This window comes from Musa acuminata, chromosome BXJ1-11, assembly GCF_036884655.1.
Source record: "Musa acuminata AAA Group cultivar baxijiao chromosome BXJ1-11, Cavendish_Baxijiao_AAA, whole genome shotgun sequence".
In the NCBI taxonomy this organism is placed as follows: Eukaryota; Viridiplantae; Streptophyta; class Magnoliopsida; order Zingiberales; family Musaceae; genus Musa; species Musa acuminata.
In genome coordinates, this window is record NC_088337.1 from 17,802,704 (window position 1) to 17,815,751 (window position 13,048).

Below are 13,048 nucleotides of genomic sequence, written 5' to 3' on the forward strand. Positions count from 1 at the left end.
TATGGATTGTTGATCCAGAGTCAATCCACCAAGTGTTAATATTAACATTGACCATATTAGATTCATAACATACATATAAAGTTGGTTTACCTTTCTTTTCAAGCCATTGTTGGAATTTCGTGCATTCCTTCTTCACGTGTCCCTTTCTTTTACAAAAGAAACACCTTACTTCTTTCTTAATATCAGCTTGGAGTGGTATTTTACCTTTTCCCTGCTGATGAGCTTTCTGATTGGCTTGATGTTTGTCAGTTTTGTTTTTCCCTTGAGTGGTTACTATTAATGCATTCTCACTCAATTCCATCACTAGCCTCTCTTCTTCTTGAACACACATGGTCATTAATTCATTGATTGACCATTTGTCCTTATGTGTATTGTATGAAATTTTAAAAGGGCTATATTGAGGTGGAAGAGTGTTCAGAATATAGTGCACTAAGAAGGATTCTGACATATTAACCTCAAGTTTCTTAAGTTGAGCCGCAATATCTCGTATTTGCATTATGTGCTCACGCACACCCTTTATGTTGGTGAGTCTAAGGGATAAAAATTTCATAATAAGGGCACTTGCTAGTGCCTTATCCGAAGTGACGAATTGTTCATCAATAGCTTTTAGCAAGTCTCGGACATTTTCATGCTGGTCAATAGAACCACGTATGCCAGCATTCATCTTAGTTTTGATAAACATCACGCTGAGCCGATTGGATCGCTCCCATCGCTCATATAACGTGATATCAGTTGGAGTGCTGGTATTAGTGACTATAGGTGGTTCGTCTTTCCTGATAGCATAATCGATATCCATCCACCCTAAATGGAGGAGAACCCTCTCCTTCCATATCTTATAGTTATCACCATTAAGTTCAGGAATATCACATCGAATATCAAAGAAATTAACAGTTTGAGAAACTGCATAAAATCAAACATGCTTATGTCAAAATTTGAAGCTTAATAGACTAAATTACATGTTTTACCAATGTGAAACATGCAAAAAAATATGAATCTCATGACATAAAAATTGCATGTGGGCTAAATTCTTAATTCAAATAGATTCATATGGTCTTTATGATAAAACTATCAAATTATATTCCAATTCATAATCCCTGTGGGTAAATTATGAAAATAATCTGATATTTTATCCTGATTAATTATATTAAATATAATAAAAGATCTTATGGGATAACAATTATTATATGAAATATAATCAGTCACAATATGATGTCTAATTATTTATATGATCCTTATTTTAACTTTATATATAATTTTAATTAATTAAGGATGTTGTGGCTAATTCTTAATTAATTAAGATTATATGGATCACTAGACATTTTAAACATAAAAAATTTGCTCATAAGCATAATTTAATATAACTAAGTATGCATACGAGCATTTTACCAACTAAAATGTTGAAAATGATATTTCCTCATGATTTTCAATAAAATATATCAAGAAGAAACCAAAATCAAATCATTTTCATGGCATAAAAAATAAAAACTCTTTCTTATCAAGGCAAAGGTCAAAAGGCTCTTGATACCAAATGTAAGAAATCATTGAAACCAACTTGTGTTTCTAAATCATTATAATAGAAACACAATAGAAACTGATGCGGAAACAAAATAGCGTACCTCCAGCCATCGTCGCCAAGAATTTCTACAGAGGTTTCTTCTTGAACTTTGGTACTTCTTGGCTCAGAACTCTCGCTTTAGATGGTGTAGGAAAGTCTTTCGCTTCAAAGAGATGATTGAGCCCAGGGACCAAAATTCTTATATATATAGATGTTCTCCCATCAAGAACATTTATTATCACCAAATCATAACGTTCAAGAATTAATTCAAATTTGTAACGTTTGGACCATAATTAAGAACTTTAATGATATTAAATATTCAATTTAATAATAACGGTTTCATGCATAAAGAATAAAAAACTAAAATCATTTAAATCATAATAAATGAAGAAATTCATGATAATAAACATAATGAGAACAGTTATATTATTATTAAATTAAAATATTTAATAATAACGGTTACAGAGTGGTCCTTTGGTTCCCCTTGGATTGGATTTGCACATTCTATTTGTTTTGCCCATTGGATGGTTGCTGGTGTCACTAGACAATTATTTCGTTTCTTCTTCCCTTCGACGAACACGGGACAAAGGTTTCATGATGGCCAAAGCTTCAGGATCAGAGCACTAACTGCTGTGTTGCATGCATGCCTTTCCTTGTCAATCTTGGGATCTCATCTTTTTTATGCATGGGACCTCCATTACCTGATGGACAGCTTTCATGTAATGCAGTGACTGTGTAGCACGGAGTAGTGGTTAAACCCATATATTTCATAGTTTATCATGGTATCTTGCCCAAAGCAAGTCCTCTTCTCCTCACACAATCTTGTCAGCGGAGACGCTCGACGTCGATGCTGCCACTTTGCGTTGGTGCCTCGACACTAGTACTTCTTCTGTCATCGATGCTGTTGCTCCATCCTCGCCATCATCCTCGCTAGCAACAGCAAACCACCTCCCTGCAATTGTTGTTGATCCGATCTCCGGATCTAATTCCACCGAGACTTTGTCATCCACCACCGAATCACTATTGGTAGAATTTCCTATCGCAACCTTTGCTCACGTCGCAGCAGTAGTTGTTGTCGCTACGCCCACTACATCGACACTTCTTCCGTGGGCAACACTTCTAAAAAATAATTGCACGATTTATAATTGAAACTGAATACCATACCATCGCCACCGTCGCTGAACTCAATTGGGTTACAAATCTGCTCAAGAAACTCAACGTCAACTCCACAGTTACTCTTACAATCGACATGATAGCAAATATGATTTCCTCAAGTCAGTTGAGAAAATCTCTGAGTAGTTAAGGAAATCCTCCCTACTGATAAATAGTTATCAAAAGCTCACGATCTAAATGAACTATGTTGTAATTATGTTTCATATATTTCATAGTTTATCAAAACGTACGAGAGAGAGATTTGCCTTGGTTCACGCATTCCACCCCAACAGTTAAAAACATTTAATTAGTTTATAGGAATTTGATGGATTTATTATTATGGGCCCAAGTATTTGAATATTTGGTTCACCCTAAATAAATAATAAATGAATAGGTTAATCTTCTCATTAGATCATATTATGATAAATTATTAAAACTGATACAGTAGTGGATAAGATGCGAGGCTCAAGTAGAAGAAATTTATGATGCTAAAGATACCGCCATTAGACTAAGCTTGATAGGATTTAATTTTGGACTAAATTGGTCTCTAACGACTTGAAACCCTTAAATGGGATGTGTCTAAATTAATATAGTTCATAAAATTTGATGAGTAAATTACCATTAATTTGGACAAAAGAATTTTAGGCTTAATAAATTAATAAATCATAAATTGGACATAACATATTGTAGATTTTGTATCGATTTCAATTATATACTATCTATTTTTAGACCTAATTAGACATCCAATTCAAACTTTTATTTTCCTACCCGCATCTGTATTCTTATTCAATTTAAACGGATACGGGTATGCGTCTAGCAAACCCGACCCGTGATTTCTACCTGCCATATATAAGACGCACGGTTTGAGAGGCAACGGCGGCCGACTCGTTCGCCCCGTTTAGGGTTCCATCACGATGGCATCGTTCGCGCTGCAGATTCCCGCGGCCATCAAGTCGAGCTCCTCCGCTTTCTCCGGACGGCTCCCATCCACCAACAACATCGGGTTCTTGGATCGCTTGAGCTCCATTTTCATCCCTTGCAGTTTGATTACAGTCTTTTCTCAGGGAATGATTTGGTTGCAGGTCGTCTACGGTATCTCTGTCGGTTAGGAAAAATGGGGTTTGCAAGTGCGTGGATGCTCCTCCTGCGGAGCAGTAGACCGGTAATTCTATATACTCCCTTCATTCCGAAGTATTATGCTGGTAAGTTTTGGTTTGTCGTCGCGGGCATACATTTTTAACTCGGCATATCAAGATTGCTGCCCTGATAGCCAGTATCTCGGCTATTCTGTTTTTGTTTCAAGTTAATCGATAGAGTTCTTGCTGCAGCAAGTGCCCGTTTACTTTTCTGTACTTCTGTAATGTTTTAGGAGCTAATTTTCTGCTCCATTCTTCAGATTCGTAAGTTTAGTTTTTCAATAAAATTATCGTTTCTTAGCGTTTTCGGGTAGGATGGGTGGAACCATTTTGAAGAATTTAGGGAGAACATTCCGTAGCTCAAGCAAGTTCAGAACTGGGAGATCATAAATACATAGAACAAAGTTCGGAACTTTGGCCTAGGTCAGGGGCATGTTAGGCCTTCTAAATATAATCTCGTGGCAGGATGGAAGGCTATATATTTCAGTTTGACAAAGCTGAACTTAGATAACTTGGATATCCAGCATATCCCAATGTTGTTAAAAGGGGTACTTATGTATCTGAAGTAGTCCTCGGTATTGTTGGCTACATGTTGATCTTGGGTTTGGAACAAGAGATTGAACAAATGAAAGGCCCAATCACTATGAGCACAGAACTAAATGTGCAATTTCATGCCCTTTCTTTTCTGCCACATATGTGTAGCTACTTGTTCTGTTAGGTCACTTTATCTGCATTTGTTGCTTCTTATATTTTACATAACATAACCAAATCCTTGGTTTTGGAATGCTTTGTTTCAAAAAGGACTATATATTTGATGAGGTGAACTTGCAGAAAATGTTCTTTTGTGTTTTGCTTGATTCTGATTTAATGCAGGTGGTTTTGTTGGTGGATAACTTTTTCTTTGCATACAGGCTAATCAGTTTATTTCATTACTTGTTGTTACTGTTCTTTGCACTTGTGTTTATCAGAGAAATGTATTTTTTCATGTTTTTAATTATCTCATTATGCGTAGTTGGATCAGCCTATCCGCTCATCATTTATCTGTGTTCATATCGATGACTTCAGGAGAGGTCAACAAGTCTAAAAATGCCCTTATTCTAATAATGTGATAAAATCAGTTGCCTAGATAACATGCATCATGATGATTATTCTACATTGTTCAGCACACTGAAACATATGGTTAAACTTCAAGCAGGTTATCTGTTCCCAGAGGTTAGTAGTCTTCTTTATTATGGTTTATTTTAATGATGATGTTGACTATGATATGTTAAAATGCTCTTGTAGGAAAATGCTTGGGGTCCTTGTGCAGTGGTCATGCTGCTGTAATTCATTTCACAAACTGGCATGGTAAAAGGTTTAATCTATGGTTTATGACCTCTGATGAATCATGTTGGGGGATAAGGAACCTTCCTATCCACCTAGCCACCCTGCTTAACTTATTTCCATTTTTCCACCTATGACACCACATCCTCATTTCTTATGTATCGCTGCCCATCCAGTGTTTCTTGCACCCATTTTTTGAAGTGGTAATCAGAGTGCTTGATCCCTAAATTTTATTTTTGTATTATATGGAACTGGATATTCTTTAAAGGCTTAATACCAAGGAGTGTACCAGTATATATGGCAATAAATTTATGCCTGTTACAACGGTGAATACCTCATGTCTGTTGCTTGACTATGCCACCCAACGATTAGTTGAAATCTGGTTAGTTACTAGTTCTGAATTGTGCTTGGACATGTTAGCATGCTGGCAAATCATGCTTTTCGATAGCATTTGAGCATACTATGCTATAATCCTAGAGCAGATACTTGTATATACTGTGCACTTTTAAAATGTTAGCCTTGTATTCACTTTTTCTCTTCATAGTTATGACTTATGATGCAAGAGATTTAAAATTGCTACCTAACATATTTTTTAACATATTGTGTCGAGTTTCCAGGTTTTATTTGTTTGACTGAATATTATTTTCTGTTGCATTACGTTGGAACACTTATGTTTTTCTCAAATTGCTTGAAGCTAGATCGCCAGAAGAAGAGCAGCACACATTTCAAAGTACCCTGATGCACAAGTCATAAGCCTTGGCATTGGTGACACCACAGAACCCATTCCAGAAGTTATAACTTCTGCCATGGCTATGGTAAAACTTGTCTCTTGTATTGGAATAAACGTGATCTTTTATAGGTTATTTATATTCTTTATGTTATGCCAATGTCTGCATAAACTTGAATTTTATAACCTTATTATATGTAGAAATACTGTTACTATGTTTATTGTAAATGAAATGCATTGCTGCACAATGATCTTTAATTGAAATACATCAAATCTAGTCTCATTAAAAAACTATATGATAAGATCCTAAAGTCTTATCGTAGGCTCTGATACCAAATGATAAGACCCTAAAGTTTTATCATGGAAGAAAGGGGAGAAATGAGGATGATAATGATCGCTTCGAGGGGATCGGCCTCCTTGATCGCTTCGAGGGGATCGGCCCTCCTTGATCACTTCGAGGGGATCGGCCTCCTAGGGTTTGTCCAAAGACAAAATAATATTTTTCATAGATTACCGAAAAGAAGTAGTTACATCCCTATTTATAGAGTTCCACCTAGGGTCCATCAGGACTTGAACTCTAATAATAAATAAATATTAAATAAACCTTTACTTGACTCTAACCGAACCAAACCGACTCAATAAACAACTGGACTAAACAGACTCAATAAACATTATTCAAAAGCTCAGAAAAAGGTTCCTAACAGTTCCTCCCTCTTCAAATCAGCCTTGTCCTCAAGGCTGAGCAGCATCAATCTCGGGGAGCTTCTCTTTCAGCACTTTAGCCATAGACTATCTGCAACGCATCACAACCTTTTGATCAAGTAAGTATGGTATCCACTTTTTGAGAGTGTAAGCAACAGGTCGATCTTTCAGTGTAGTAATCGTTGCATGAAACTTCTGGCCCTGTATAATCAATTTTATCTTTGAACCTTTGCCATCACAAGTGAAAATCCGTCCATCAATGATCTTTACTTCGAATCTGTCATAGTCTTCAATGTGATGGGCCAATCGGTCAACAGTCTCACTATCCATAGAATTGTTAGTGCTACCAGTATCAATCAAAACTATAATAGGCTGATGCTCTAGAGTTCCGGCAACTTCCATAGTTTGCGGGTTAGAGTAGTCGGCTAATATATGCATTGTATGTACGGTAGGTTCAACGTCTTCATTATAATTTATACCTTCATGATCGGAGTCCAACTCTTTTGCTTTCGGTTCCTCTCCAATTGGCTCAATCATCATATGCTGTCCTTGTTTACATTGGTGCTCCATACTCCACTTTTCATCATAGTACAAACCCTTTGCTGAATTTTTCTTGAGTTCTTCTTGGGTTAGTCCTCGGGTGTCAAGGCTTTGGTTGGGAATAGATATGGTGGGTGGCATATTGATCATCTGGTGGTTATCACTTCTGTTTCCATGATTTTCCATGTTGATTTTTTTTTCATGTAGATGTGCGAATGAGATCGCAGCTATCATAGTGCGAGGTTGACGAGCCTTAACTTCACACCGGATCTCTGGAATAAGACCTTCAATAAATGTATCCAGAAGTTGTCGTTCCGACCAATCTCTAGCTTGATTTGATAATCTTTCAAACCTACTCTGATATTCCAACACTATAGAAGTCTGACAAATTTTTGAGAGCTGTCCATCCACCTACATGTATGAGTAGATTGTGTCACAATCTTGGGGCCCTTTTCTTGTATTTTCAGATCTATGCAGTGTAGAACTTGATCCCCCATTTTGTTGAAATTTGCTAAGGTTCTCTAGTAGGCTCTTTTTGAAATCATTAAGTGTTTCTTGCAGTCGGTTCTCAATTCTGATTTCCAATGCTTCAATTTGTGCTTTCACCGAGTTATCAGTGGTCATTGCGTAAGACTGCAAATCTGTAATCTCAACTCCTGTTTTTGGTGTTGGTCAAGGGCATCAACACTGTCGATGCGAAGTTGCGAGGAGGTGGACGCCAAGGGCAGTGCTGCAGTCACTGCGTTGGAGGAAGAGTGCTGCCCTGTTTCTATCGCTGCGTGGGGTGAGAGCACCGGGGTTGGAAGGCGACTGCGTTGATGTGGCTGCAGCTGGGGGCAGCGTCGCCAAGAGCCTGTCGCTGCGATGGTTGCGACGGTGCGGATGGAAGGCAGCGTTGCTCTGTCTCTACCGTACTATGGAAGGAGGCGTTGGTGACGTCGAGGGATCACGTTCGGTTGAGGACACAACGGTGCCATTGAAGCGGCCGAGGTTGAGAAGATTGTATGATTTTCTTAAGTTCGTGAGACACTTGCCAATCAATTTTGTATATGATTGTTATTTTCATATTTATCTACTTTTAACCAAAATTTGTCGAACAAAGTACTTCTTGAATGTAGTTTTCTGCTTGCTGAGAAATTTTATAATAATCAAAGCTATGGTGAGAGTGATGACATTGTGTAAATAAAGTTGTATTTTCACTAAGGTTCATGTTTAACAGCAACAAACAGATGAAAAGGAGTTGTATCATATCTAAAGTCTGTCATATGGCTTGTGTCCGAGGTCAACAACAAATACAACAACAAGATGCAAGGTTAGATGAGGTCAAATGGCAAATCATTGAATATTATCACAAGATGGCATGAGGATGAGTCTATTATTTCCAGAGAATCAGTTTGTTAATTAACTTGACAGCTCCTGAAGTTTTAACTAAAACTTCACTTTCTTGGTTACAAATTTTTTTTTCAGTGGTTTCTGTCAGTATTTTTATAGAGATTTTACTAAAAGGTTAACAATATTAGACTTTTAATTTAGTGTAGGTCATATTTGTTTGAATTATTCATGGATCTTTGCTTATTCTGCATGTATAAAAATTGAACTTATTATATTATTTATGCAGAGAGCACATTCTCTCTCAACTGTTGAGGGATATAGTGGTTATGGAGCTGAACAAGGGGACAAGGTAACTAATTATAGTGGTTATGGAGCTGAACAAGGGGACAAGGTAACTAATTATATTTCACACCATTCTCTCTCTCTTTTTTTGTTTTTTAACCACCTTTTTCTGTAACAATTTGTGAATTCTTTGAAGTTGAATGTAATATGTATTGTTTTGATAATTCGTTTACTTGTTGGACTTTTTCTGCAGAAACTAAGGGGTGCTATAGCCTCAACATATTACAAAGACCTTGCTATTGATGAAACTGATATATTTGTCTCAGATGGTGCAAAATGTGATATATCTCGGCTTCAGGTTGTTTTTCGTTTCATGTTTTCACTTTGTTTTTGTTCTATTTCCTATATTGAAATTGATGATGACTAATCTCTATGAGTCTACAAGTTGAGGAACTTTTTGTGGTTCAGAGGGAAGGGGGTGGTTTGTATGGATAAACTGGTTTTATACGCCTTATCTTTCTTATACATTCTACGGGTCCTTTTTGGATCTGAAGTGAAGATGGCAGTTCAAGATCCATCGTACCCTGTAAGACTACACTGCACACCCTTAATTTATGCTTTTCTCTCTTTTTAATTATAGAAGGCTACTTTTGAAATTTGTACATGGTTAATGCTATTATAGTATGTGGTTTTGATTCTTATTTGGAGTAGGAGCATCAACATTAGGCATTTGTATTCAGTGGATAGGTTGATGTCAATGCAACGTGTATATTTCTATGTTTATGGTCATCTATTAGGGAGTTAAATCTTCAAACTTCAAGGTATATGTAAAATATGTCTACTTAAGGACCACTGTTATTACAGGCATATGTAGATTCAAGTGTTATTGTGGGACAAACTAGCTTATTTCAGAAGGATATTGAGAAATATGGAAACATTGAATACATGAGATGTGTACCTGAGAATGGATTTTTCCCAGATTTGTCAACCATTTCACATGTTGATATTATATTTTTTTGTTCACCAAACAATCCCACGGGTTCAGCAACAACAAGAGACCAGCTGATCCATCTGGTTCAGTTTGCACAGGACAATGGCTCAATTGTTGTTTTTGATTCTGCTTATTCCCTGTATATTTCAGACGACAGTCCACGTTCTATTTATGAGATTCCTGGAGCAAAAGAGGTGAGTTCAGTGCTGGAACAATCTTCTTTTTGCAAACTGACTTATGATTATAGTAAAAAAAATGCAATATTATGCTTAAGTAAATGCATCTATACACATGATTATGGTTAGGATAGATTTATATACTGGATGATATACAGACTTTTACCATCTGACATCATTGAATTAAATAATAAAAATTAAAATGAATGGCTGATGTTAGTGTCGAGCTTTATGTTTCGGTATTTATGTATTGGTTTGACCAGTGTATAAGTCCTTGCTTATTGCCATCTTGAATTTATTATCTGTATCAAATGAAATATTGTTCACATGATTACATACTTATACCAAGGTCCAAGCTGTACTTACCACCTGTGAAAACCATGAAGAACCCTTTGTTTTTCCTTGCATTCAGTGAGGATATTGGATTGATACATTTTTATTTCTGATGCATACGTACAAATGCCAAATCCTAGGAATAAATGTTGGAATTTGCTTTTTAATGTAATGGGAGCATCCTAGGGTTCAGACTGCATTAATGTCTAGAATTGTATTTCCAACCATTCAACTTGAAATGCTGCCAACTGCTGCTGTCTATCTAGGTGTCATTTTGTATATATGTAATTCTATGTTTCATCCAAAGGTTTCATTATTCGAAGGATATTGTAGAGGGTGGTCTTCGGTACAATACGGTAAAGTTGCTGATTTGCAACCTGGGAGACTAGGGTTCAACTCTTGATTTTGAGGGGTACGTTCACTTTCATTGGCTCTCCCCAAACTTATCGTCAAGAGCCGTGCATGGTGTACACCCTATAAGGACATTCTATAGCAAACAACTGCTTCTTTTTGCTATGTGCTAAACATGGGGTTTCTGAAGCACTTGACTTGACACGTAGACTACCTTCGTGTATCTAAATCTGAGCAAGTATCCATTATGTAAATGCTAATCTTGGAGCTCCACTAGTGAATATATTCTTAAAAGTTACTTGGGTAAGAAAATTAATATCAAACCTATATGGCCTCAACTTCCAGTTTCAATAGCTGCAGCATCCATTTATTTACATTAAAATATGAGGAAAAGTGAGCTTTTCTTTTGTAGGTAGCAATTGAAACATCATCCTTTTCTAAATATGCTGGATTCACTGGTGTTCGCCTTGGCTGGACTGTTGTCCTGAAGGAACTACTTTTCTCTGATGGTTTTCCTGTTGCCAAGGATTTTAATCGTATAGTTTGTACCTGTTTTAATGGTGCATCGAACATAGCACAAGCTGGAGGCCTGGCTTGCCTTTCTCCCGAGGGTCTGAAGGTTAGTTTTGTTGACATTGAGCTGCTTAGCATAGGTGATACATGCTTACCAGATTCCTTGGTATTGTACAGGCCATGGTTGAAACAATCAAATTCTACAAAGAGAACACCGAGATAATTGTTGACACATTTAAATCGCTTGGCTTTGGGTACACTTTCCAGGCTGAAGCGGGTTTGGATGTGGTCACCACCCCAGGAAGCGGGTTTGGACCTGCAGGTGAGGGCTTTGTTAGGGTCAGCGCCTTTGGTCACAGAGCAAACATAATGGAAGCTGCCAAAAGAATCAAACAGCTTTACAAGTGATCTAGATTGCTGTTGAAGACTGTTTTGGAATGGTACAATTGTGATGCAGCAACACGTTGGTTTGGTTTGTTCATCATCACATGTCTTGATTTTAAAAAGATACATTTGTTCGCAGGGAGGAGGAATAAGCAGCCTCTAGGGCAAAATATGAGACACCGTGAATTTTCTGTGGCTTTTGGAATGTTCTGTAAGGTTTAATCACAAGGCTATCATGTTTTTGTTGATTTTATTTGAGAAATGCCTGTTGAGTAGCTGAATTTACTTGTTCTTTGGAAGAAGCTTTTTGATGTTACCTTCTGATTATGATCAACTCATGCTCTCATTTAGCACATGAAACAGCATAGTTTTCTGGATTTTGTCTGTGCATAGGAATTTGATTAAGTAATATCGCAAAGGCATGCAACAAGGAACGGTAATGTGAGACAGGTCCTAGAGAATGCCTCTCTCTCTCTCTCTCTCTCTCTCTCTCTATGAAGTCATGTTTCATGGAATGATTAACCCTTGCCCGTATCCTTCTTATCATTTGGACTCTAGTCATCATACCTAATAAGCGCAAGATGCTACCGCCATAGTTCATGCCTTTGTTACAAACAATTGCGGACTTGTCATGCAAATGCAAAATTTATAATAATAATTTTTTTTGCAAAGATAAATGATGAAGACATAATTTGATCGATAAGGGTGCATAAGATAATATTTGATTCTTAGCGGACACATTTGACGCTTTCCGAAATGTATATATTAGGCAACATTTGACAATCTTCGCTTGGCTTAAGAATAGGGCACATTGGACATATTGGGTAACCTTTTATACTAAGGATAGGGCACATTGGACAATCTTCGCTTGCCTTAAGAATGACACATCATATAACAATTTGACAGCAAGTTAGAAGTTTTTTTTTGATAAGTACAGCAAGTTAGAAATTCGTGTTGATCAATCTCTTCGTTGAGCATAAAGTTGATGAGCCAAAAAAATAAGTGAGAAGTTGATGAGCAAAATTCAAATGACAAGACGTCTAGTAGGTAAAACAATATCTAAAGTTATAAGGGCCCTTCCCGAAACAGGAGAGGCACACTTTTGCATTTTGAGCCCTCGAGCCTTTTTGAGTTCTTAGCCTTCCCTACCTCTAGTCCATCCTCTCTTTTGCTTTGTTTAAGTCCCAAATCCCTAGTCAACAAATGGTTGAGGGGGTTGAGGTAAATAGTCTAAGGTTAGGAAGGGTCTGATCTTCTTCTTCTTCAGAGGGGATGACAAGGGTGAAGGATTTCACCTTGATTCCGAGTTCTTGAAGCACTAGCACATCAAGTGCTCGATCGCCGTTTAGTGCCAAATGCCATTATCTCAACTTGCAATTCGTCCCTATAAATGATATGTAGATACTTGTGCTTACATGTTGATACTTTGAAGGTTCAATTTTAGTTCTCGCTTGATCGACTCATTCTAACATGCCTTTGCTAGTGAAGAATATTACATTCTCATATGTCAAATATTGCCATGCTAGCATAACTCTAATCTTAAATCTTTTC

The 13,048-nt window shown here is 37.1% G+C and overlaps 1 protein-coding gene across 17 annotated transcripts; it reads left to right on the forward strand.

The window, feature by feature from the left end:
* The first annotated feature begins 3,587 nt into the window (after window positions 1–3,587).
* LOC103973464 (probable LL-diaminopimelate aminotransferase, chloroplastic) lies at window positions 3,588–11,782 on the forward strand. 17 transcript variants are annotated; one of them, XM_065089912.1, is made up of 10 exons: window positions 3,588–3,710; window positions 3,790–5,190; window positions 5,861–5,981; window positions 7,813–8,137; window positions 8,754–8,858; window positions 9,003–9,107; window positions 9,218–9,335; window positions 9,614–9,934; window positions 11,013–11,219; window positions 11,291–11,782. In XM_065089912.1, the coding sequence occupies exons 6-10, from the start codon at window positions 9,052–9,054 to the stop codon at window positions 11,519–11,521; spliced, it is 933 nt and encodes a 310-aa protein (XP_064945984.1). In that variant the 5' UTR covers window positions 3,588–3,710; window positions 3,790–5,190; window positions 5,861–5,981; window positions 7,813–8,137; window positions 8,754–8,858; window positions 9,003–9,051; the 3' UTR covers window positions 11,522–11,782. The 17 variants fall into 17 exon arrangements, 16 of the variants coding, with proteins under 16 accessions (XP_064945984.1, XP_064945983.1, XP_064945986.1 ...); XM_065089911.1 differs by having other exon boundaries at window positions 5,865–5,981; XM_065089914.1 differs by lacking the exon at window positions 7,813–8,137 and having other exon boundaries at window positions 3,790–5,055; window positions 5,128–5,190.
* Window positions 11,783–13,048: the final 1,266 nt, after the last annotated feature.

Bases quoted from the DNA above. Each gene is read 5' to 3' on its own strand.
- LOC103973464 (XM_065089905.1), top strand. From the start codon at position 9,052: ATGAAACTGATATATTTGTCTCAGATGGTGCAAAATGTGATATATCTC. The intron at 9,935-11,012 runs GTGAGTTCAGTG...TTTCTTTTGTAG, and splicing joins AGATTCCTGGAGCAAAAGAG to GTAGCAATTGAAACATCATC. The intron at 11,220-11,290 runs GTTAGTTTTGTT...GGTATTGTACAG, and splicing joins TTTCTCCCGAGGGTCTGAAG to GCCATGGTTGAAACAATCAA.